At 45.8% G+C, this 23,383-nt stretch overlaps 1 protein-coding gene across 2 annotated transcripts in view; it reads right to left on the minus strand.

Annotated features, from left to right (window-relative positions):
• The window catches only part of GOLM1 (golgi membrane protein 1), a 164,528-nt gene that overhangs the window by 35,917 nt on the left and 105,228 nt on the right, over positions 1 to 23,383 (minus strand). For both annotated transcript variants that reach the window (XM_075318475.1, XM_075318466.1), the window contains exons 5-6: positions 14,944 to 15,037; positions 169 to 295 (exon numbers count right to left, since the gene is read on the minus strand). In XM_075318475.1, the coding sequence (XP_075174590.1) occupies positions 169 to 295; positions 14,944 to 15,037 (221 nt within the window). The remainder of the gene's footprint in view (positions 1 to 168; positions 296 to 14,943; positions 15,038 to 23,383) is intronic.

Below are 23,383 nucleotides of genomic sequence, written 5' to 3' on the forward strand. Positions count from 1 at the left end.
TCCTGTATGAATAAGTGGGTGGCGAGCAGAGGGGCATAGACAGGGAAAGCCCTGTACACACAGCTTCAATAGTGTGTGGATCTTTCTTGCCAATCAGCAGTTGTAAATAACATGAGCTGGGCATATGTGTGTAAAAATCACTCAAAGAAAATTCCATCCCATCTTTACCTTCTCAAACTTAAGTGCATCTTTTTCTTCATCCTCATTCTCAAGTTTCATATTTTTTTCTGTCAACCTTCGGATCTTTTCCTCACACTGCTCATTGACCTCCGCGATCTTATTACTGCACTGTGCCCTTGAAATAATAGTAAAAACATTAACAAGGTACAATAAAAATGCAGCAGCTAACGAAAAATGATGAACTATAACATAATTCTATTAAATACATCAATAGGAGACTTGAGCTGGGCAAGCTATTATATCATCTGCTCTTAAATACTAATTCTACCCCAATCAGTGGTCATTTTAACCCTAGAACGCGCAACCATATAAATCTTTCATAGAAAACAAGTGACCTAGCAGGCCTGCGAGGCCCCAGGTATGCGTTCTAGGGATGAGGGACATTTGTAAACATTGTATATCATAATCTGGTCACATTACATCCAGGAAATATGATTGGATAACATATTTGAAAACAAATGCTGGACCTATGAAAACGAGGCATGTAGCTGCATGTATTTACAGGTTAAGTACAAAAAAATGGCCATAATGTATAACACCGAGGAAACAACTCAGTAGTGTCCCCCAGGATAAATGCCAGCTCCAAAGAGCATGTAACAAAAGGAGGAGGAAAGGAGACAAGGCAACAATTATAGTTGAAAAATACATTTATTGATTAAAAAATACATAGAAGATTATTTCCATAAAACATGTAATAATCCGGATAGGTCTAGCAGAATGTGGAAAACGGGGTGGTTTATGTTGGGGCAAGGAAATTACCACACAGAACCAACCTGGTCATAAATATCAGGTCACTGTGAAAAAAACGAAATAAATTCTACCTTTTAACATAAATGGAGGTATTTAGAATATTATAATGGCCATTGTAATACCAGCCCAGCGCCCCTTCACGGCACCCTCCTTTGCTGGGTCCTACACTACACTGCATCTTTTCTGGGTTTTAAAAACCTACAAGATCAGCCGGTGAACAAAAAGGAGGCTAATGAAGCGGCCAGGAGATGGAGTGCAAGTCCAGCAAACAGATTTGCACCCCAGCTCCTGGAAGAAAAATGCCACTGAACATGGTGTTATGTATGCACGTAATGCATTGATTTTGTGTTTGATTTTCAGATTCTTATCACATGTTAGAGTTGTATTGTTGCTAGCAATGTCTATTATAATCAAAAACCTATAAACCTATTGACTATTGTTACATTTTAATGCATATATTTATTTTTTAGTGATGGAGAATAAAATTGATGACAAAAAGATTCGCATTTCAAGGGTGTCAAATGACCCTTCATCTTTCATTGCCCATGTAGATAGATCTGTCAGATCAGAAATGCCTTTTGTGCCAATTACAAACCTCCAGCCAGGGCAATACATTGCCTGCATTTACGATAGGAACTGGTGAATTGGAAATATTTCTGAAATTTCAGTCGACGACCATGATGCATTAATACATTTTATGCATCCTCATGGACCAGCTAGCTTCTTTCACTGGCCTGTGAGAAATGATACATGCTGGATTCCCGAGCAGTCGATCATTGCAATAATTCCAGCACCAGCTGCAACAGCAATGGGCCGACAATACAGCTTCTCTGAACCCATTATGTTGCAAATTCAGCAACAATTCCAGACCACTTACTTAGACTGAACATTATGGCTTGGGAACCAACAAAAGATACCCAATATTAGGCTTGGGATCCTAGGCAAAGACACCCACCCTCAGGCTTTGGAACCTGCGATAAAGAGACCACCCGCGACTGGCCTTGCACGGCTATCGGCCATGGCTCCTAGGCGATGGGGCTGACAATTCTCGAAAGACAGCATTATTACAATTCTTAATAGGATTATAATACCAATTCTTAGGGAATTGGTTGTGGTATAACCACCATGGACCAGCGCAAGGGTTTGAATAGTGCAGTTAGCATTCATTGCGTATTAATAAATAACACCAAGTTCAGTGGCATTTTTCTTTTCTTAAATGGAGAGACTCCAAAAAAAACCCCAATGATCCTTGTAGAGAAAAATGTGCTCTTTCTAATGATATCAGAATTAATATATTTTAGGGGTACCCTTTTTGGGAAATTTGACCTAAAAATAGGTAAAATTCGTTTTTTTTAAGTTTTTTATCATATGTGGGTGTGAATATTTCCACAAATACATATGCTTTGACCGTGATATTGCAGCAATGCAAAGTCATGAAGATGTTTGTTGTACAGGGTAAAGCACCAGTTCCTATTGGTTTTTGGTCTTGAGTTATATATGGGCAAAGTTTGGCATAAATTTTATGCGAGGCGTTTTGCAAGCTACTTTGACACAAAATTGCGGCCGAAATATTGTTTTGTCATAGCCGGTAATAATTTTATCGCGTTTAGCAGCAAAAGTTGAGCTAGTATGCCAAATTTCAGCATCATAGCCAGTATAGAACTCTAATGGCTATGTGCCAAAGTTTGCAAAACCCTCTTAGCTGAAGCCGCAGGCTTGGGGGGGGGGGGGGGGGCCTCCAGTGAAAGGTCAACAGTGCCCAATATATTTGAGATCTGCCCCTAAAAATTTACAGAACCTCTTTTCAAACATACATGTACATCCTTATAAATTTTCAGCAAAATCGGAGAACGTCGAGTGGGGACGATTTTTAAAACTGGTCCACTTGACACGGAATGACCATATATATATATATATATATATTACATACACACACACACACACACGCCTGTGGTCAGGTATAGACAAAGTGCCGCCAATAGAGGCCACTGCCAAGTAAAGTAATTGAAGAGTAGAAAAGTTTCCTTAGTTACTGCACAGATCACCAAAAAAGGGGGGCGCATTCAATCAGAGCAAAAGTTTAAATGTTAATTGCCCAAGTTTGAAAAGCCGTGCAGGCAAAAGAAAGCTCCATGTGGAACAACAGGAATAGAATACAGTCCCTGGTGGTGTGTAAGGGGGTTGGTTCTGGTGGTGGAGTTAACTCTGCCTTTTTTTTTTCTTCTTCCCATTCGACCAAGAGCCATAACTTATTTAATTTACTTTTATATTGACATAGTCATATGAGGGTTTATTTCTTTACAGGATTTCTTTACATGTGGTGTTTGTATATTTATAATACATACACAGTGTTTTTTTCGGACTCTAAAACGCTCCTTACCATAAGAAGCACCCCAGGGTTAGACAGCAGAAAATAGTAAAATAATTTTTTTACAATTAATTGAAACTTCCCTGTTGGTGGAGTAGAGGGGTCATTTGCACTAATTTTAATGTCCTAGGGTACAACAGGGAGTTCACAGAGGTCGTTTTTGCGGCCTTTTGTTTTCTGCAGTAAAACCTTGTCTTGTGGCAGGAAGTCTCCTGGTGATTTTCTGTGTTTTTGGTGTTTTTTTGTGCGGGTTTTTATGGCGTTTTTAGTGCTTTTTTTATACTGTGTTTTTTGTACCTCCTCAGACTTGTAGGTAGGGTGAACTCCGAGCGAGTTCAAAGGTACCCAAGTGCTGGGCCCCAGCTAATAATAATAAAAAATAAATAAATAAAATAATATACAGCAAGCACACAATACTTAGAGTCTCCGGCGTAGCTCTAACTGCTCATGCTGCCACTCGCTCTACTTCCAGGGCAGTTTAGTTGCCTTATGCATTTGCACCGCTTCCCCCAACTGACTCATTGCAGTCAGACAGCGCCCCCACCCTGAGTGGCAGTGTGTCTGACTGCTTCCAATCACAGGCGCTATGTGCGTCTATATCGTGTTGTAAAAATAAATATGATATTTAAATAAAAAAAAAATAAAAAACGGCAAGCAGTCCCCCCTAATTTTGATACAAAGCCATGATAAAAGCCTGACAGCTGGAGGCTGGTATTCTGAGTCTGGAGAGACCCAAGGTTATTGGACCCCAGCCTAAAAATAGCAGCCTGCAGCTGCCCAGGATTACCACATCCATTAGATGCGACAATCCCAGAACTTTACCCGGCTCTTCCAGATTGCCCTGGTGCGAGGTGGCAATTGGGGTAATAAGGTGTTAATGTCAACTCACAGCTGCCACTAAAGCCCTAGATTAGTAATAGGGGGGGTCTATGAGCCCCCCCATGACTAATCTGTAAGTGAAAAGAAATAAAACACAAAAAGCGAAAAAATCCTTTATGTGAAATAAAAGAAAAAAAATAAAAGAGGCTTCTTTCACCCCTTTAATTAACCTAAAATATACCCTGAGGGTCCAACATAATCCACACAAGGTCCCAAAATGATCCTAACTTTGTTACATCTGAAAAGACAGTACGCGGCCATAGAACATGACCGCCCGCTGTAACTTCAGGCAGAAAATGAGCCTCAGCGATCAGCAGTGACGTCACTCAGGTTAGTTGTGGTCACAGCTGAAGGTTTCCAGAGGCCTCCACCTGTGACCTCGGGTAACGTGACCTGAGGTGACTTCATTAAACTCATTGAGGTGAGGTCACAGAGTTTAATGAAGTTAAGTTACTTGAGGTCACAGGTGGAGGACTTAGGAACCTCCTGAATTGATGTTTCATGGTAATTCTGCTTCCCAAAAATCAAAATAGAAAGCAATAAGAAAACTTTATGTGCTCTAAAATGGTACTAATAAAAACTTCAACTCATCCTCCAAAAAACAAGTTCTCACATGATGTAGAAAAATAGATCTATCAAACTATGGAGATGCAAAACTATTTATTTTCAGTACTAGCGGTTTTTAATGCGCGATATTAGCCAAACATAAAAATCCGATATAAATCTGCTATCAATGTAATAGCACCAACCCGGAAAATAAAGCTGTGCAAATCACTTACGCCGCACGGTGTAAAAAAAAAAAAAATAAACAAAAGAAAATCTTGACCTGCTGTTGATTGGATCATTCTTACTTCTAAATACAGTAGAACCTTGGATTATGAGCATAATTGGTTCCGGGAGTGTGCTCTTAAACCAAGTTACTCATATCAAAGCGAATTCTCCCATAGGAAATAATTGAAATGCAGACAATTCGTTCCTCAACCCAAAAATATTTACTGTATTTATACAACCTTATTACAGAAATACAAAATAATGTACTGTATTCATAAATTACTACAGGACACTAATACAAAATACTGTACAGAGCAGTAAAAGCATATAAAACAAATTAAACTGCACATTAGCTTACAAAATTGTTAGTGTGTGGGAGGTGCACTATAAAGAGAAAATGATGTATAAATATAAAAACATTTTTTCTAGTACAGGATACAAAAAAAAAAACAACACACCCCAAGTCTATTCTCCCCAAAATAAGGGCTGAACTAATCCAAATGTGGGGTAGGAATACTGCCCAGGCAATTAGATTACAGTACAAGCAATGTGCTGTACTGGTTAGCAGAAAGAAAGTACAATACTGTATCCACAAATGCAAATTGATAGACATGCTATATAGTATATACTGTACTGTACAATGGTATACCATATATAGTATACAGTACATATGTACAGAAAGTTACCTCCAGAGCGGGTCAGAGCACGGTGAAAGGACAGAACCGAAAGTGTGCACGATGAGTATTTGCTCTTCTTGCAAATCATTGATCTTAAAAAAAAGTTACAAATTTGTAAAAATCTTTGCTTGTCTTGCAGAACGCTCTCAAACGAAGTTACTCTTAATCCAAGGTTCCACTGTATAGCAGTAAGATTCGGTTAACATTTACCCGCCGAGCTCTTAAAAATCAGGATTTCTCTGTAAATCTCTGAAATACATGATTCAGACAACGTCCCCGATGGAACATTGCCTGTAACGAAGCACATGGATTCACCTTGGACTCACTAGATCTGGTAGTGTCCATCTTTTCAGTGGTGCATTAAAGCACAGTCGACCACAGTTTTTGCACTTCTGAAAAGACATCACTGAACAGAGGCCAGATTGAGTACGGAGTAACGTTGCTGCCTCATAGTGAATCAATCATGTTGTTCGGAGATTTAGGGTTCCCTCACACAAGCGTATAACAAGGCAGAAAGCTCTCCGATGTTTTATCATGTACTACTGGGACCAGTGTTATACTATGGGGCAGTGTGGATCTGCAATTTTTGTTTCATGCCAATTCAGCACCAGAAAACAATTGCAGCATGCTGCGAGTGGCTCCAATACTTGGATCGCACGCACCCATACAAGTCTATGGATGCAGGTGACACATTCAGACTGCACTCCGATATCACATTTTTTCTTTATTTTACAAGTCCCCCTGGTGTGTACTGGGTAAAGGTTCGGGTTTGTTGCAGCTAATGGTTGAGACAATTCTGGGCAGCTGCAGGCTATTTTTAAAAAAAAAGAGAGAAAGACCTCGCATCACCTTGCACAGGTGCTCAGGAGAAAAAGCGTCAATACAGAAAGGAATAACTCCGGCACACTGTATGTTTCCCAAAGAGAAAAAGATGGACACAAGAAAGTTGATTTCAAATCCTTTTCTTTTATTCAATGTGAAGAAGTGCTGTACAAAACAAAAGGTTCGCCAGGAACGTTTTAGCCAAGAGACCTTCCTCAGGTCGGACAGACTAGAATGGACAGGAATCACTGGAGATCAGCAAGCAGAATGTATATATGTGCTTAACACCACAAAGAGTATGCGTAATCACGAACAGCGTATAAGTTGTGACATGAAGGAACTGCACTTGTAGGGAAGTGGTAGTGTCATCACACGGTACTATTAGGGAAGGTTCAAATGATATCTGCACATATGGTTTGAACACGAGTCCCTGTGTGTTATAGTAGGAGGCCGCACACGGAAAGGTAGGTTGTCTAGAGGCTGTAGAAATGAGACATCCAGTGACATAAAAGATCTAGCACGATATGGCACTGTATATAGTACACGGGTCGTGGTTCATAGAAAGGCCGGGGGATCCTGAGAGGTGATTTACCAGAACGCAGAGCCAGAAGGGGGAGCTGTAAGGTCCAGGAATAAATGGAAAGTCAGAAGCGTCTAGGGATTAGCTTAGGAAAGGGTCCAGGGAATCTGGCTGTCAAAATCCAGGAAACTGGCAGGCCTGTGCCTCTGGTGCAGTGTGTGCAGACCGCGCGTCCTGTGTGGTAAATCACCTCTCAGGATCCCCCGGCCTCTCTATGAACCACGACCCGTGTGCCGGGGCGGGGCCGAGCGGGTCGCCGGGTGCGGGGCCGAGCGGGCCAATGTGTGCTGGGGGCGGGACCAAGCGGGCCAATGTGTGCCGGGGGCGGGGCCGAGCGTGCCAATGTGTGCCGGGGGCGGGGCCGAGCGGGCTCTTCCAGCGGCCCTGATGGCGGTGGCACGCTGGGTAATAAAGGGGTTAATACCAGCTTTGTATTCTCAGCTGGTACTAAGCCCGAAATTAAATTAGACATGGCCACCATGAATTTCTAGTAAACCGTAAAAAAAATAAAAAAAAATAAAAATGTCTATGGTTTTTTTTATTAGAAATAAAACAAACAAAAAAAACCCATATAGAGACTATCTTTATTATAAAAATATCCTTAGCCTGACGTAGTCCACAGGTAGAGCAATGTCAGCTCAGCTTAATCGCTCTGTATAGACAAGTGTCTCTACAGAGCGAGAAGAAGATAGAGCAATGTCAGCTCTGCTTCATCACTCTGTACAGACATATACAGAGCGAAAAGCAGGGAGAGCAATGTCAGATCTGATTCATCGCTCTGTACAGAGCGATATGCAGGCTGACACTGAGGGTATGATTCCACTTGCGTATGACTCGTGCATTCTCGCATTCTATCACCCGCGCGGCCTGATACTCTCCGGACAGGGGCGGCTCAGCTGCATGGAAATAAATGCAGCAGACCCGCACCTGTCTAGAGACTGTGTGTCGTGTGATGCGACTCTCGCACAGTGACAATCAAAGTTCATAAGCCATGGACTCGGGTGAACCCTGATGACACCGCGAACACAGGCAAAAACAGCCGAAGACTGCCAAGTGCGAGCAGTGCCATGAATACCCCCGGAAGTTAACAGGACCTTCGATGACGTCATAGCCATGTGACCAGTCTGTAAGCCAATGTCTGTACAACATTCACACCAGACTGGTCACATGGCTATGATGTAATGGAAGGTCCTTTAGTCAGTTGTGGTTACCCAGGGGCACAGCAATGATCGCACACGGAGGCAGAAGCGGCCGGGAGACAGCGGCTGAACGGGTCTGCAGGACATGTGACAGAACTTGTAAGTACAATCAGAATATTTTTTAATAATATACTTTTTTTTTTTACAGCCCGTGGACCTGAACTGTAACATGAGCTTCGCAGGAAAGCTCGGGTTCGGGATAGTGTGCACTGACAGTATGTGTTAGGTACAAACCCCGAAATTTACAGTTCTGATTCGCTCATCACTACTATCTACTTATAGCTTAAGCCATCTTCACATAGAGCAACAATTATTTTCAGTTCCTCAGAGAATTCTTTGCCATGAGGTGCGATATTGAACTTCCAGTGACCAGAATCAGAGCGCGTGTGCGCGATAACATCAAATTTATACACACCTCCTCAGCATTCACACCTGAGATTTTGTAATACTAATAAATCACATGACACCGGAGAGTGAAAAAAACGGATTTTTCTGTAGCCATCATTGGGGGACACAGGACCATGGGTGTTATGCTGCCTATCCATAGGAGGACACTAAGTAGATGCAAAAAGCATTAGCTCCTCCTCTGCAGTATACACCCCCTGGCCGGGCCAGGCAACCTCAGTTTTAGTACACAAGCAGTAGGAGAGAAAAAAAAAAATTGTAAAAACTTATCTCAACGGAGGAACATGAGAAAAAAAGAGTCATAACCAAATAAGGTACTGAGAGAACCAAGGCCCAACAGGGCAACAGGGTGGGTGCTGTGTCCCCCAATGATGGCGAAGAGAAACTAATTTTATGGTGAGTACACAAAAATCCGTTTTTCTCTGACGCCTCATTGGGGGACACAGGATCATGGGACGTCCTAAAGCAGTCCATGGGTAGGAAACATAAAAGACGACAACACAACCCAAGGACTAGGAACCAGTCCCAGACAGCCTGGAGCGCCTACTGAGAGAGGTGCTCTACTGCAGTTTGCAGAATTTTCCTACCCAGATTTGCCTCAGCTGAAACCTGGGTTTGGACTCTAATGCTTTGAAAAAGTATGTAGGCTAGACCAGGTCGCAGCCTTACACACCTGTTCCACTGAAGCCGAATGGCCCACGAAGCGCCAACTGCTCGCGTGGAATGAGCCCGCAGCCCACTAGGAATGGGCTTGAGTTGCAAGCGGTAGACTTCCTGGATCGCAGCGCGAATCCAGCGAGCCAGAGTTGCCATTGAAGCTGCCTGTCCCTTCTTAGGCCCCTCAGGAATGACGAACAAACAGTCCGTTTTCCTAAAGGGGACTGTCCTGGATATGTAATATCTGAGAGCTCTGACGAGGTCTAACGAATGCAGAGACCTTTCCACCCTATGAACTGGGTGTGGACAAAAGGAAGGCAGAACAATGTCCTCGCTCAAATGAAACGGGGTAGGAACCTTTGGAAGAAAATCCGGAGGGGGGCGCAGAACCACCTTGTCCTGGTGAAAGATCAGAAAAGGCTCACGGCAAGAGAGTGCTGCCAGCTCCGAAACCTGTGTGATGGACGTAATTGCCACCAGGAATGTTACCTTCTAGGACAGAAGAGCAAGGGAGGATTCCTTGAGAGGTTCAAAGGGAGACCTCTGGAGACCGTCCAGAACGAGATTGAGGTCCCATGGGTCCAGCGGCCGTTTGTACAGGGGAACTAGATGGGAAACGCCCTGGAGGAAGGTCTTGACTTGCGGTTTTTGAGTCAGGCGGCATTGGTAGAAGATTGAGAGCACTGAAACCTGCCCTTTAAGGGAACCGAGAACCAACCCCGCTTGCAAGCCAGACTGCAGAAAGTCGAGAATTTTGGGGATGCCCGTTAGTTTCCCTGCACCATGAAAAGAAGATTTTCCACGTACGGTGGTAAATGCGGGATGAAGCAGGCTTTCAGGCGCTGATCATGGTGGAGATAACCGCGGGGGAGAATCCCGCTCTTGTTAATACCCAGGTCTCAATGGCCATGCCATCAGCTTCAGGGCTCTGGAGTTCTGATGGGAAATGGGCCTTTGGGTCAGCAAGTCTGGGATGTCTGGAAGGCGCCACGTAACGTCTGCGAGCATTTGTACAAATTCAACGTACCAGGCGCGCCTGGGCTAGTCTGGTGCTATCAGTATCACCGGGACTCCCTCTGCCTTGATCTTCCTGATTACCCGCGGCAGCAGGGGTAAAGGTGGAAATATGTAAGGCAGGCGGAAGTGGTGCCAGGAGCAGACTAGAGCATCCATCGGGTCGCGTGACCTAGCTATGAACGCGGGTACCTTTGCGTTCAACCTTAAAGCCATTAGATCCACGTCTGGTGTGCCCCAGCGAGTGCAGATGTGTAGAAACACTTCTGGGTGGAGAGACCATTCTCCGGCGGCCAGGCCTTGGCGACTTAGAAAGTCCGCTGCCCAGTTCTCTACCCCCGGTATGTGTACCGCTGATATCACTGACCCCATCGACTCGGCCCAGCTGAGGATCTTGTGAGCCTCGAGATAAGCCGCTTTGCTGCGGGTGCCCCCCTGCCGATTGATATAGGCTACAGCTGTCGCATTTTCCCATTGGACTCGAATCTGACGACCCGCTAGCAGAGGGCAGATCACGCGGATTTCCATGATGTTTATGTGTAGGGAAGACTCCTGGGGCGTCCAACGTCCTTGAGCAGTGTGGTGCCGCTACACTGCTCCCCAGCCTAGGAGGTTGGCGTCCGTGGTCAGGACCAGCCAGTTCACTGAGAAAAAAGATCTCCCCTTTGATAGGGATGAGGATCGAAGCCACCAGCAGAGTGTATACCTGACTGAAGGCGTCAGGTGAAGATGTTTGTCCAGGAAGAAGGGGCTCTTGTCCCAGGCAGCTAGAAGGGATAGCTGCAGTGGGCGGAGGTGCAGTTGAGCAAAAGGTACTGCCTCCATAGCCGTCACCATCCTGCCGAGCACCTTCATGCAGAATCGAATGGAGCGAGACGGAGGACGTAGAAGGCAGCGTACCACTTGTCGAAGAGCGATCGCCTTGTCCTGAGGGAGATAGATCAAGCCCCGACGGGTGTCCAGGGACATACCCAGGAAGGTGATGGATCGTGCTGGGACCGGGGATGATTTGTCTAGATTCAGTAGCTACCCTAAGCGGGATAGGGTGTCCACGGTGATCTGTACGCTGGTTGAGCAGTCGCGGAAGGAGGGGGCCTTGATGAGGAGGTCGTCCAAGTAAGGAAGAACGACTGCTCCCCTGGCGTGAAGGACGCTCATGGCGGCCGCCATGACTTTGGTGAAGACCCTTGGTGCGGTGGCAAGGCCGAAGGGTAGGGCTACGAATTGAAAGTGGGAGTCCTGAACTGCGAAGCGGAGGAATTTTTGGTGATCTGGAGCGATGGGTATGTGCAGGTACGCGTCCTTGAGGTCTATGGAGGCGAGGAATTCCCCTTCGACCATGGATGCAATAATGGACCTTAGGGACTCCATTCTGAATCTCCGTACGTGCACATGTTTGTTCAGGTGTTTGAGGTCCAGGATGGGTCGAACTGACCCATCCTTTTTGGGGACCACAAAGAGGTTGGAATAAAAGCCCCTGAACTTCTCGTCGTCCGGGACAGGTATTATCACTCCTGCTGTTTTGAGCGAGTGGATTGCTGAGAAAAAGGCCTCGCGTCGTTTTCGAGTCTTTGGGGGGTTTGAGAGAAGGTACCGACTCGGGGTTCTGGTCCGAAATTCTATGTGGTAACCGGAAGACACCAGGTCTTGCACCCATTTGTCGTCTGAGGCGTCAGCCCAGATGTGTTGAAAGAGCCGCAGTCGACCTCCTACAATGAGTGTGTCTTCCGGGGCGCCAAAGGAGTCATGAGGGGGGAAAACGTCGTGGACGAGTCTCCCTAGTCCTGGACTGTTTCAGTCTAGGCTGCCATGACGAAGTGGGTTTTGGGGAGAGCTGAGAAGGTCGGTCCCTGCGTAGTACGCGGCTAGTGGCGGGGGCAGAGCGGGATGTCGACCAACCAAATGAGTTCCGAAAGGAGCGGAACGAGGACTGTGGCCGTCTGGTGAAGGTCGTCCTGGGCTTCAGCTGGGGAAGGGAGGTACTTTTTCTTCCCGTGGCGTCAGAAATGAGCTTGTCCAGACGTTCGCCAAACAATCGGTCTGATAAAAAGGGAAGGCCTGTGAGAGACTTCTTGGAGCAGAGTCCGCTCGCCATTGTCGGAGCCAGAGAGCTCTACGGATGGCTATGGTATTTGAGGCGGCAAAAGCTGCTCAGGTAGGAGCATCAATGGAGGCCTGCATGAGGTACTCCGCCGCAGCGGCAATTTGAGCTGTTACCTCTGTGACGGTATGAGGGAACTGGGATTCCTCAAGCGAAGTGTTAAGGGATTCTGCCCAGACCGAGATCGCCTTTGCGACCCACACAGAGGCAAAGGAGGGCAAGAGGGAGGAACCCGCAGCCTCAAAGGCAGAGCGGGCAAGGTGCTCCACCTGTCTGTCTGTCGGGTCCTTGATGGAGGAACCATCGGGTAAAGACAGGAGCGTCTTTGTGGTAAGGCGGGAGACCGGGGGGTCGACCGAGGGCAGATCGGCCCAGCCCTTAGGGGCAGGTGAGGCAAAAGGGTACCGGGACTCCATGAGTTTACAGTTACCGAAGCGCCTGTCAGGCTTCTCCCTTTGCTTTGTGAGGATATCTTGAAACTCTGGGTGATCATCGAAAACCTTTTGGGGTTTCCTTGCCCTCTTAAAGGAGACCACATGGTCAGTGGTAGTGAATGGGGAATCCTCCATATGCAGAGTTTGGTTGATTGCTGCTATAAGGGAGTCTATTGCAGTTTGATCATCTGGGGAGGGTGAAACCAAGGAATTATCCTGGTACAAACAGCATTCTACCTCCGCCAGCTCTTCAGAAGCCGTGGAGCGTGTGGGAGGGCCTGCCCTGTGTGCTCCCGAGGGAGAGCCATGGGGGCCATGAGAGAGTGCTGGAGACACCCGGCTGTGTGCTCTTTTCCTGATCCCTGCAACCGGTGAAGCATGGGCCCGGATTACCTCAGAAGAATCCTCCATAGGGAGGATGTGGAGGACGACATTGCATAGCCAGCACCAGGTTCTGTGACAGTTTTTCCATGGATTGGGACAGAAACTGTGCCCATTCCGGTGGGCTGGGGGCCCTAGGCTCTGGGCTGACGGTTGCGGCGGTGGTGCCGGGGGGATCTTGGGGGGGCTATAGGGGCTCAGGACTCACAGAGAGAAGAGGTGTGTTTACTTGGTAGCACAGCGTGGCAGGCAGTGCAGGCTGAATAATAGACTATGTGAGTCTTAGCACTCTTAGTACCCTTAGAGTTCTGCATGTTCTTAATAGGAGTATGCCAGGAGGGGGAGCAATGATATGCAGAGCTACAAGTGAAGCAGTGGGAAGCAAGGATTGTATTTGCTTCGGTGTACCTCACCAGAATCAGCCGATGGCCCTGCGTCCTCAGGAAGGAGTCTCTGTGGAAATCTTTGCGCGTTTTCCTGGGGGGCGGGGCTTATCGCGTCCCACGGGTGGCGGCGCTTAGCGCTAAAAGAGCACCAAGAAGAAATCAGTGTGCCCCCCTGCTGTCGGTAGTAAAAAACGGCGGGAAGGGAGCTTCTGAGTCAGCACACAGCTACCAGTAGATTATCTCTGCAGGAGTCCCTGCAATCAGCAAGGGACTCCCCCTCCTCCAGCCAGCACGCAGCTAGAGGGAATAAACACTGAGTTTATGAGCCCTGGGAGCCCTCCCCCCGCCACCGTTAGATTATCTCTGCAGGATTCCCTGCAATCAGCAAGGGACTTTCCCCTCCTCCAGCCAGCACGCAACTATGGTGGGAATAAAAGACTGTAAATTCAGTAGTCCTGGGAGCCTTTCCTGCACCGTCTTTCTCCCTTTGTCTGGAAAACCAGTCAGGGGGGATCTCACCTTAACACTGCCTCAGTCCAGGCAGTGGAAATAGCAGAGTTAGTCTGCTGTGTCCGGCCACACAGGTGCAATGTATCAACTCAGAGCCTGCAAAGAGGGGCTGCGGAATTGTGCCTCTGCCCTGGGCTCTGGAAAATCGGTGTCTGTGGGACCCGTCGTCCAGTAAAAGGCAGCCCAGGATCCAGAGTCGCAGGAGGGGGTACCGTGGAGACAACACTCCGCGTTCCCGCCCGTTGATGGTATTGGGAGATCGGTCCCTAAGGGAAACCGTCGCCCTCAAAAAACAACAAAACCTCCTACAGACACTAAGCTAAAACTGAGGTTGCCTGGCCCTGCCAGGGGGTGTATACTGCAGAGGAGGAGCTAATGCTTTTTGCATCTACTTAGTGTCCTCCTATGGATAGGCAGCATAACACCCATGGTCCTGTGTCCCCCAATGAGGCGTCAGAGAAATGGCTAATTGGGTACAATTTGGCCATTTTCTCTTAGGTGTGTAATCACTTTTGTTTCCAGCGGTTTTGACATTAAACTGCACATTGACTACTTTACATTGTATACAAAGTGTTATATCTTGTCCCATCAAAAGATAAAATAAAGTATACAGTTCTGATATACTGTAAATATGTTTACACAAACCCACAGAGCCTTTAAAATATATTCATACCCATGAAGTTTTCCGAATTTTTTTTTTTTTTTAGAAAACAAACAAACATTCATTCCCATTAACTTTTCAGCATTTTTTTCATGTTACACCCACAAATATTACATCCATAAAGGAAATCTGTCAGCATGTATTTGCCATTTTGCTAATTTTACTTACAACTCAAATGTAGACTTTTTGGCCTGGTTGTCTTGTAGATCCTTTAATTCAAGCTTGGAGTCTTCTAACTGTTTCTGAACAACCGCTATTTCATCTGCAAAAGTAAGGAACGTTAAACTTACATATAAAGCCAAAACGTCAGTAATCATTAATAAAACCCAGACTGAAAGATTAGAGATTATAAGGATGATTATAGTACTCTCTTCCATTTTCTGTAAAGGGAAATCGGTCACCAAGTTTTTGCCATAATCTGAGAACAGATAGGAATGACATATATTTCTTTATATTAATCTGAGAATAACATAATGGAGGGACAGAATCCCCGATTCCAGTGATGCATCCCTTATGGGATTGTGTGCAATAGTTTTAATAAAAATATAGTTTTAAAAGCAGGATATTACTTCCGGATCCGGTCCTGGTTGAGGTGGAGGTGTAAAGGGGAAGCTCCTGCCACCCCCTGAAGATTCAGACAGAAAAAAGCCCCTCTGCTTCAGAGACCGGAGCGTGAGTGATCCAGCGGGGAAGAGGAGGAAGAGAGCAATGGACAGATACCTTTTGAGGAGTGCCAGTGGCAGCGAGGGACCTGGGAGGAGCGGCGACGCTGAAGATATGAGAAGAGCAGAGGAGCTGAACATGGCGCCGGAGAGTCTGCTGGGGGCAGAGCCTGAAGTGCAGGAGAAACACGTGATGGATCTGTGTGGGAGCAGGAGAGCAACAGAGGACGCGGCTGAGCAGACAGATTACAATGGAGCTGGAGACAGGTGGATGCAGGGGTCAGAAGAGGGTGGATCACAGTGGGAGGATGAGGGGGTCATGGAGGGAGAAACAAGAGAATAAGAAGATGGATGCATGGAGGAGGGGGGAGCATGGAGAAATAGGAAGGAGGGAGGATTCAGCAAGGCAGCAGAGCAGGGAGAGGAGAGTGAGACAACCCCATCAAAGAAAAAGTATAACACTACACACCCCTGGCAAAGGAAACAAAAACAAGACCCACTGACATCACATTCCTGCAAGACATCAGGGAAGGGAGGCAGAAACTTACTACAGATAAAAAAAACCCAAGACAACAGTGCCATCTGCTGGCCAAAACAAGCAACCACAAGAGTTTAATGTGGATTATAAAAGACTGGCAATAGAAGTGACATCTCACCTGTCTAAAGAAATTAAAGTGGCCATTGAGACAGCTATCCAATCTTCATTAGCCGCCATGCAAAAACAACTGAATGACCACTCCAATAGATTGGCGGAAACAGAACATAGAATATCTAACTCTGAGGAGGTAATTCAGAGCATGCAAGAACAAATAGCAACTTTAGTAAAATCCAATGAATACCTGAAAGATAAGGCAGAAGATCTAGAAAACAGGTCAAGGCGAAACAATCTTCGCATTGTAGGGCTGCCAGAATCGGTATCGATGAGCCAGCTAGACAATATCTGTGAGGTGGAGCTACCACGGGCGCTGGGCATAAAAGCGGACTTTAGAGTAGAAAGAGCCCACAGAGTGGGACCATTAAGGCCGCAGGAGGGGAACAAAGGTCAAGGTCAAAATTCAAGTAATAAACCCCCGCCAAGAGCCAGACAAGTGATAGTCAAGTACCTTGACTATAAGCACAAAGAGGAAATCCTGAAGGCTTTCAGAGACCGAAAACGGCCCTTACAATACGAAGGCAATAGACTGCTGATCTTTGGGGGTTACTCTGCTGATGTATCTAAACGGAGGAAGGAATTCAGCAAAATATGCACATTCCTGTACAACAAAAGAGTAAGATGCCAATTACTCTACCCGGCTATACTAAAGGTCAGGAACTCCAATGGCTCTTTCTCGTATTACAAAGATCACAAGGAAGCGGAAAACGTCCTCATGTCACAACACGACAAAAACCGGACAGATGAACAGGAGAAAAGTTCCAATGGAGGAGATCACAGAAAAGGTTCCCCTACAGGCCCGGGAGGAGAGGGGGGACAATCAAACAGACAAGCACGGACTGAGATCAGCGGAGCAAGGAGCAGAAGTCCAGTTCAGCAGCCTAGTCCTGGGTCGGGTCCCAGGGAACAGCTCTCTGGGAGGCATCGAGACATCTGATGATACTTGATTCGACTTATACTGGATATTATTTGCTCCCCTTGTTCAAGGAAAGATGCCACGTAGAGAGGGGCGAGCCATCGTGAAGAGGATAGAGAGAGAACTGATTGATCTTCCCACTCTCTGTGTTAAAGAGTGAAAAATAGGAAAGAAAAAGGGAATTTTTTTTTTCTCTATTCTTCCTCTCTCGCTCTCTGGATTGCTTTTTAGATCCAAGCACGATGGACCCGATCTGTTTGACAGAAATGCCTTACAAATCCAGGACTAGCCCAGCTGACGAACTCTCGTTAAGGTTTTATAATATATAACATAATGCTTTAATCCTTACATAATATTTAAGGTCGTTGTGTTTTACTAGGGGGATAGAGCACAGAACTTGTTTATCAGGGGGGTGACTAGGGAGCCTCATATTCTGGCCAGGAAAAGGGGAAGTCACTCACATGGCGAGGAAAGCCGAAAGTCCCTTGAAAGGGAAAACATGTTTTATAGTTGCAGATTTTTTATTTTTCATGCGTTATCTAAGGTTTTATTTACAAGATGGGGAAAAGAAATGTCATCCTGGTGGAGTCAGTTGCGAGAACAATGTGGGTAGCCGTGTCTTTCCTGAAGTAGGGGTCCTGAGGGGTAGCATTGACAAGAGCAGATTACCTAGACAAGCATGGTGCATTTAACAACGTGGAACGTTAAGGGCCTCAGATCACCTAATAAGCGAGCAATGATATTAAGACACTTGAAAAGGCTAAAAATGGATATTGCTCTATTACAAGAAACCAACTTGGGGAGGGAGGATTTTTTCTGTATGAGGAAATACTGGGTAGGTTCAGTATATGGGGCAGCGGCACAAGGTAGGAAGGCGGGCACACTGATCCTGATAAACAAACAGCTCAGTCATGAAGTGGTGGCTCATGAAGAGGACGACCAAGGAAGATGGCAGCATTTAACAATTACTAGTCCAGCGGGAACACTCAGCATATATAATGTTTATGGTCCAAACACGCACCAAAGCAAGTTTCATGACACCCCAAAAGCCCTAATTTTAGCTGACAAGGAATCTAGCATCATAGTGGCGGGAGACTTCAATACAGTGCCAGACTCAGTGGAGGATAGAAGGAGGGGAGATGGAGAGTTGGGATCTGGGGACAAAGGTTTAGCTCACAAAGACGTTTCATTAGAAGATGTAGGTCTGAAAGACGTATGGAGATTAACTCACCCGCATGACAGAGAATATACGCACTTCTCTAACCCACACGGTAGTTGGTCACGTATAGATCCGATTTGGATGTCTATGGAACTTGTGAATGGAGCACAAAACTGTATGATTGAGAATATGGTGATCTCTGATCACAGTCCGGTGAGAGTGGACCTCAGAGAGAAATTCAAGAGGGGATCAGACATTATTTGGAGATTCCCGTCATTTCTCCTCAGACAGGACAATTTTCACAAGATAATTAAAGAGTGGTGGGAAGAGTTTTCAGAAGATAACAAGGAACACAGGGTGACCCCAGTACTATTCTGGGAAACGGCGAAAGCGGTCTTGAGTTGGCGTTTGGTGGGATATGCGGCCATGATTAAACGGAAGACGAATGAGATTTACAACTCCCACAGCGAGACAGTGCGGATAGCATATACTAAATATTTGACGGACAGGTCTAGTACGGCAAAAGATAGGTGGTTGGTGGCTAAGAGAGATATTGATGAGTGGGCAAAAAAAATGAACAGCTTTTTTGGCCTTACAAGGAAGCTGATCTTCACAAATTTGGCAATAAGGCGGGGAGGATGTTGGCAAATTTAGCAAGGGGTAACAGAAAAATGACAGTAATCTCTAAATTGAAAACAAAGGGTGGGGGGGCGACTTCGGATCCCAAGGAAAATTAACAGGGTGCTGGGAGACTATTATAGGAAGTTATATGGGTCAGGACATAGCGACATGACTGACGTGTCAGAGTGGCTACGACGAGCCCAATTGCCTAGCTTAACGGAAGAGGAAATAGAAGCCCTAAACGCGGACATTACAGAGGAAGAGGTTTCAAGAACAATAGGGGAACTCAACACTAATAAGGCACCAGGACCTGATGGTTTCAATAGCGAAATTTATAAAGCACTTAAGGATCTGATTTCACCAGATCTAACCTTAGTTTTTAATGCAATCCTGGGAGGAACAGAAATCCCTAGAAACGCCAACATAGCATACATTAAATTGATACCTAAGGGAACTAAAGATCTGGATGACCCCTCGAGCTACAGGCCCATCTCGCTCATCAACCAGGACTTAAAAATAATGTCCAAAATCATGGCTGACAGATTGGCCATGGTCCTACCCGGGTTAATTTCAGAACATTAGGTAGGGTTTATTAAAGGGAGAAATGCAGTGACCAACATTAGGAAGACGATTTTAGTGGTTGATGCGGTTCGACTGGGGCGTACTGAGGGAAGGGCAAGGCCTGCTTTAGTTACACTCGACGCTGAGAAAGCGTTTGATAATGTTAATTGGGGCTGGTTGGACAAGGTGATGGAAGCTGCGGGGCTTATAGGTAAAATGAGACTCTACATCAAAAACCTATATGCAAACTCGGGAGCAAGGATACACACCACGGGCATCCTGTCGGAAGTGTTTCCTCTGATAAAAGGGACGAGACAGGGATGCCCGTTATCCCCCCTACTATTTAACCTGGCAATTGAGCAATTATCAAGGGTGCTGCAGGGTCACAATAGTTTCAAAGGAATAAACATAAGGGGAGCAGAAATGAAGATAGCACTTTTCGCCGACGACGTGATTTTATTTATGGGGGATCCAGGCGCGGACCTGCCCCGGACACTTGACATGATTGAAAAATTTGGATCTTTCTCAGGTTTTAAGTTGAACAAAAAGAAATGCGAAATTCTATTTTTGAAGGGAGGTCAAGGGCCAACTGGGAGAAACTTAAGCGAGGGTCATGTGAATGGGATCCCTATAGCACAATCATCAGTTAAATACCTGGGAGTGTATATAGGGAGGACGGTGGAATCAATTTACAAATTGAACTATAGTCCACTGATTAGGAAAATTATAAACCAACTGAGAGGCTGGAAGGGATTACCCCTACCACTATTGGCAAGATGCCATCTCATAAAAATGATGAGCTTTCCCAGGTTGCTGTACCCCTTCCAAACGATTCCGTTACTGATAACACTAAAGGATGTCAATAGACTCAACTCCGCGTATGCAGATTTTATTTGGAGGGGAAGGAAACCTAGCATAAAGCTGCGTACGGTGATGAAGTCAGTGGAGGAGGGAGGAATAAACTTCCCAGACGTCAAGGGGTACAACATTGTGTGCATCATGAGACATGTGATTGACTGGCTGAGAGGAACGAGCAGACACTCAGATCATGGCATGGAACACAAGTATGCGGAGCCATGGGACCTGACGTCCATTCTACACTCCCCACTGTCCAAGGTCGAAGGTCACATAAGAAATTCAATTATATTCCGAGACACCATGCTGGCCTGGAGGTTGGTAAGACGGAAATTGGGACTTTCATGGAAGGTATCAAAATATCTAAATCCTTGGGCATCGCCAAACTTCCCCCAGGGGCGGGAGAATAAACTGTTCCTTAGATGGAAAGAGAAGGGCATTAGAAAAATGAAAGATGTTATGAGTGTGGAAGAGAGAAGGTGGCTGACAGGACGGGAAGTGCTGGATAAATATGACCTCAACAGTTTACACATTATTCAATATGAACAATTGAAGCATGGAGTAATGAGGGATCTTGGAGAGATTGGAAGGGAACTGAACAAGAGCATGATTGACGAGCTAATGGAGTGCGATGTAACAAGTGTGAATGTCTCTCAAATATACCGAACATTCAGAGGTTTGTTAATATCCCGGGAAGACAGTCGTACACTTTTAGCGTCGGAGAAGCAACTTAAAGGACGAGAAGTAGTGGGTGACATACTGAAAGGATGGGTGCAGATGCGGAGGCAGGTCACCAATAAGAGCTGGAGAGACACCCAATTTAGGATATTGCACAGGGCGGTGTTGGGCTTCAACATACCGGGTAAAAATGCACGGTGTCCTAAATGCCACAAGGAAAAAACAGACATGCTACATGGTTTGTGGGAATGTAGGGCAATAAAGAGGTTCTGGAATCAAGTCAGAACATTGGTTCAGACAACATGGAAAATTTACTGCAAACCAGAATTAATGGTGTGGATTTTTCACGTCTTTGAGGGTGGAGTTAGAGGGGGACTGAACACTAAAGATAAAAAGACATTTGCAATCATACATGACATAGCCATGATAGCTAAAAGGTGCATCCTAAGACATTGGATAAAGGAGGAGGCCCCATCCACAAGGGAAGTCGTTGGCGAACTACATAATCTTCTGAGGTTGGAGAAACTAGAAGCAGACAGAAAGGGACAAAGACAATAAGACTACCAAGTTCTTTGGGAGATGGAAAACCTTTATAGAGTCTCATTTCACACGGGAAGAAATAAATAAGTTGGTGACACCTTTCAGGCATTCGGAGTGGTACCTTCTAAATGAAATTCAGGGTAGTTTGGGAAAATTAAGGTTCAACTAGCGGGGACTCGAGGGAAGGGCGAAGGAGAGACGTCACGGCAACAACAAGGCTCAACATTGATATTGGAAATATTACAGGATGACAAAGGGGTTCAGGGGTTTGTTTCATATGTGTTACGTTTGGATTTTCTAATACTGACTCATTGTATGTAATTGCAAATCGAAAAATAATTTGTAATACCATGTTGAGGTGTTATCCTTTTCTTTGAAATATTCTGGCAATGAATGTACGTTTTTTTTGTGGTTTTTTTGCAATCATACTTCTTTTGCTATGGTTTTGTATAAAATTTTGTAAAATCAATAAAAATTGTTTGGAAAAAAAAAAAAAAGCAGGATATTACCACTAGAGGACTAGTAAACCTGCTGCCATGTAGCCCAACCGTACCCCCATCACGGATTGGCAGGTTTCTGTCTATGCACAGTGTACACAGTGAACTGTATTATTAGCCCCAGTAAGAGGAGCCATACTACCGGCTTACTATACTACATCATATAATTTCACACTACGCAGGTGGGCAGATGTTTGGATATACAAGTGGAGTATGCTAACTTTTTATCATGGATATCTTTTGGCCACAGTCTGTTATACCGTATGTTTCGTTTTTTAAGACGCACCCCAAATTTAGAAATAAAAAAAAAAAAGGTAAATAAAAAAAGTTACGTTAGTCTTATACTACGCTGGTGGAGGGGGGGGATCACAGGAGGCAAAGGCTCAGCTGGCAGCAGGTCAGTTGTGGCAGTGGCGGGTCAGTGGTGGCAGCAGCAGGTCAGTGGTGGCAGCGGAAGCTGCGGTAGTTTTGTGATAGAGCAGGTCGCTGCGGCAAGTGTCCCAGTCTGTCTACGGTCCGGGCTACAAAGAAATGGCGCCCGGAGCGGCGGGTGCCAGATGGATTGCTCATCCAAGAGCTCCATCTGCACACGAGCTGATACTCTGCGCCATCATTTGAAGTCGGGATCGCAGACAGACTAGGACACCCGCCGCACAGCCACCGCAGTCCGCACAGCCACCCGGCCGTACAGAGTGGCAGCCAGCAGGCCGCCTGCCCACCCGCACAGAGAGGCAGCCGGCTGCCGGGACAGAGAGGCAGCCGGCCACCCGCACACAGAGCTGCACAGACAGCCCCCGCCAAGCTATATTCGGATTTTAAGACGTACCCCTCATTTTCCTCCCAAAGCACCTGACGCTGATTTCGGTTCAGCACACATGATCCCCGGACTTCCAGTCATACGCACTATGAATGTGTAATGCACATGACTGGAAGTACCGGGGACTTCTGATCATGCACACTAACCCTATACCCAGCATTCTGAGGTGGTGCAATGAACACAGATACGCACGCCACTGCCTATCTGCCGATGACGACGCGGGCAGTGGGTATTGAATCGCATGTTAAGAGGGCAGAATGAGCGCAGGAACTAATGCCCTTGCGACTAGACCCTGTGCTCATTAGCATATCATAGAGGATCTTTAGAAATACTTTTTCTAAAGATCTTTATGCATGCTGCTAGATACAGAGACAGGCAGGGATTAGCAATATGTACCCAGAACTGCTCATGGCTCTGGGTGCATATGGCACCTGACAAGTTCCCTTTAATACCAACTGAGTATTAAGAATATACAATTATTATAGAAAACACAAACATTGTGTAGCTAACACGCAAGGTGGTGTTCATTTCCCAATACATCATTTTTACATTATAAAAAGGCATGGAATAAAAAAGGTTTGAAAAAAAACAAACAACAAAAATTATTATGACACAGATCCTGTGTCAAGAGAGCACTATGTATCCTGGCC

The sequence above is a fragment of the Anomaloglossus baeobatrachus genome, chromosome 1 (assembly GCF_048569485.1).
Source record: "Anomaloglossus baeobatrachus isolate aAnoBae1 chromosome 1, aAnoBae1.hap1, whole genome shotgun sequence".
NCBI classification, from domain to species: domain Eukaryota; kingdom Metazoa; phylum Chordata; class Amphibia; order Anura; family Aromobatidae; genus Anomaloglossus; species Anomaloglossus baeobatrachus.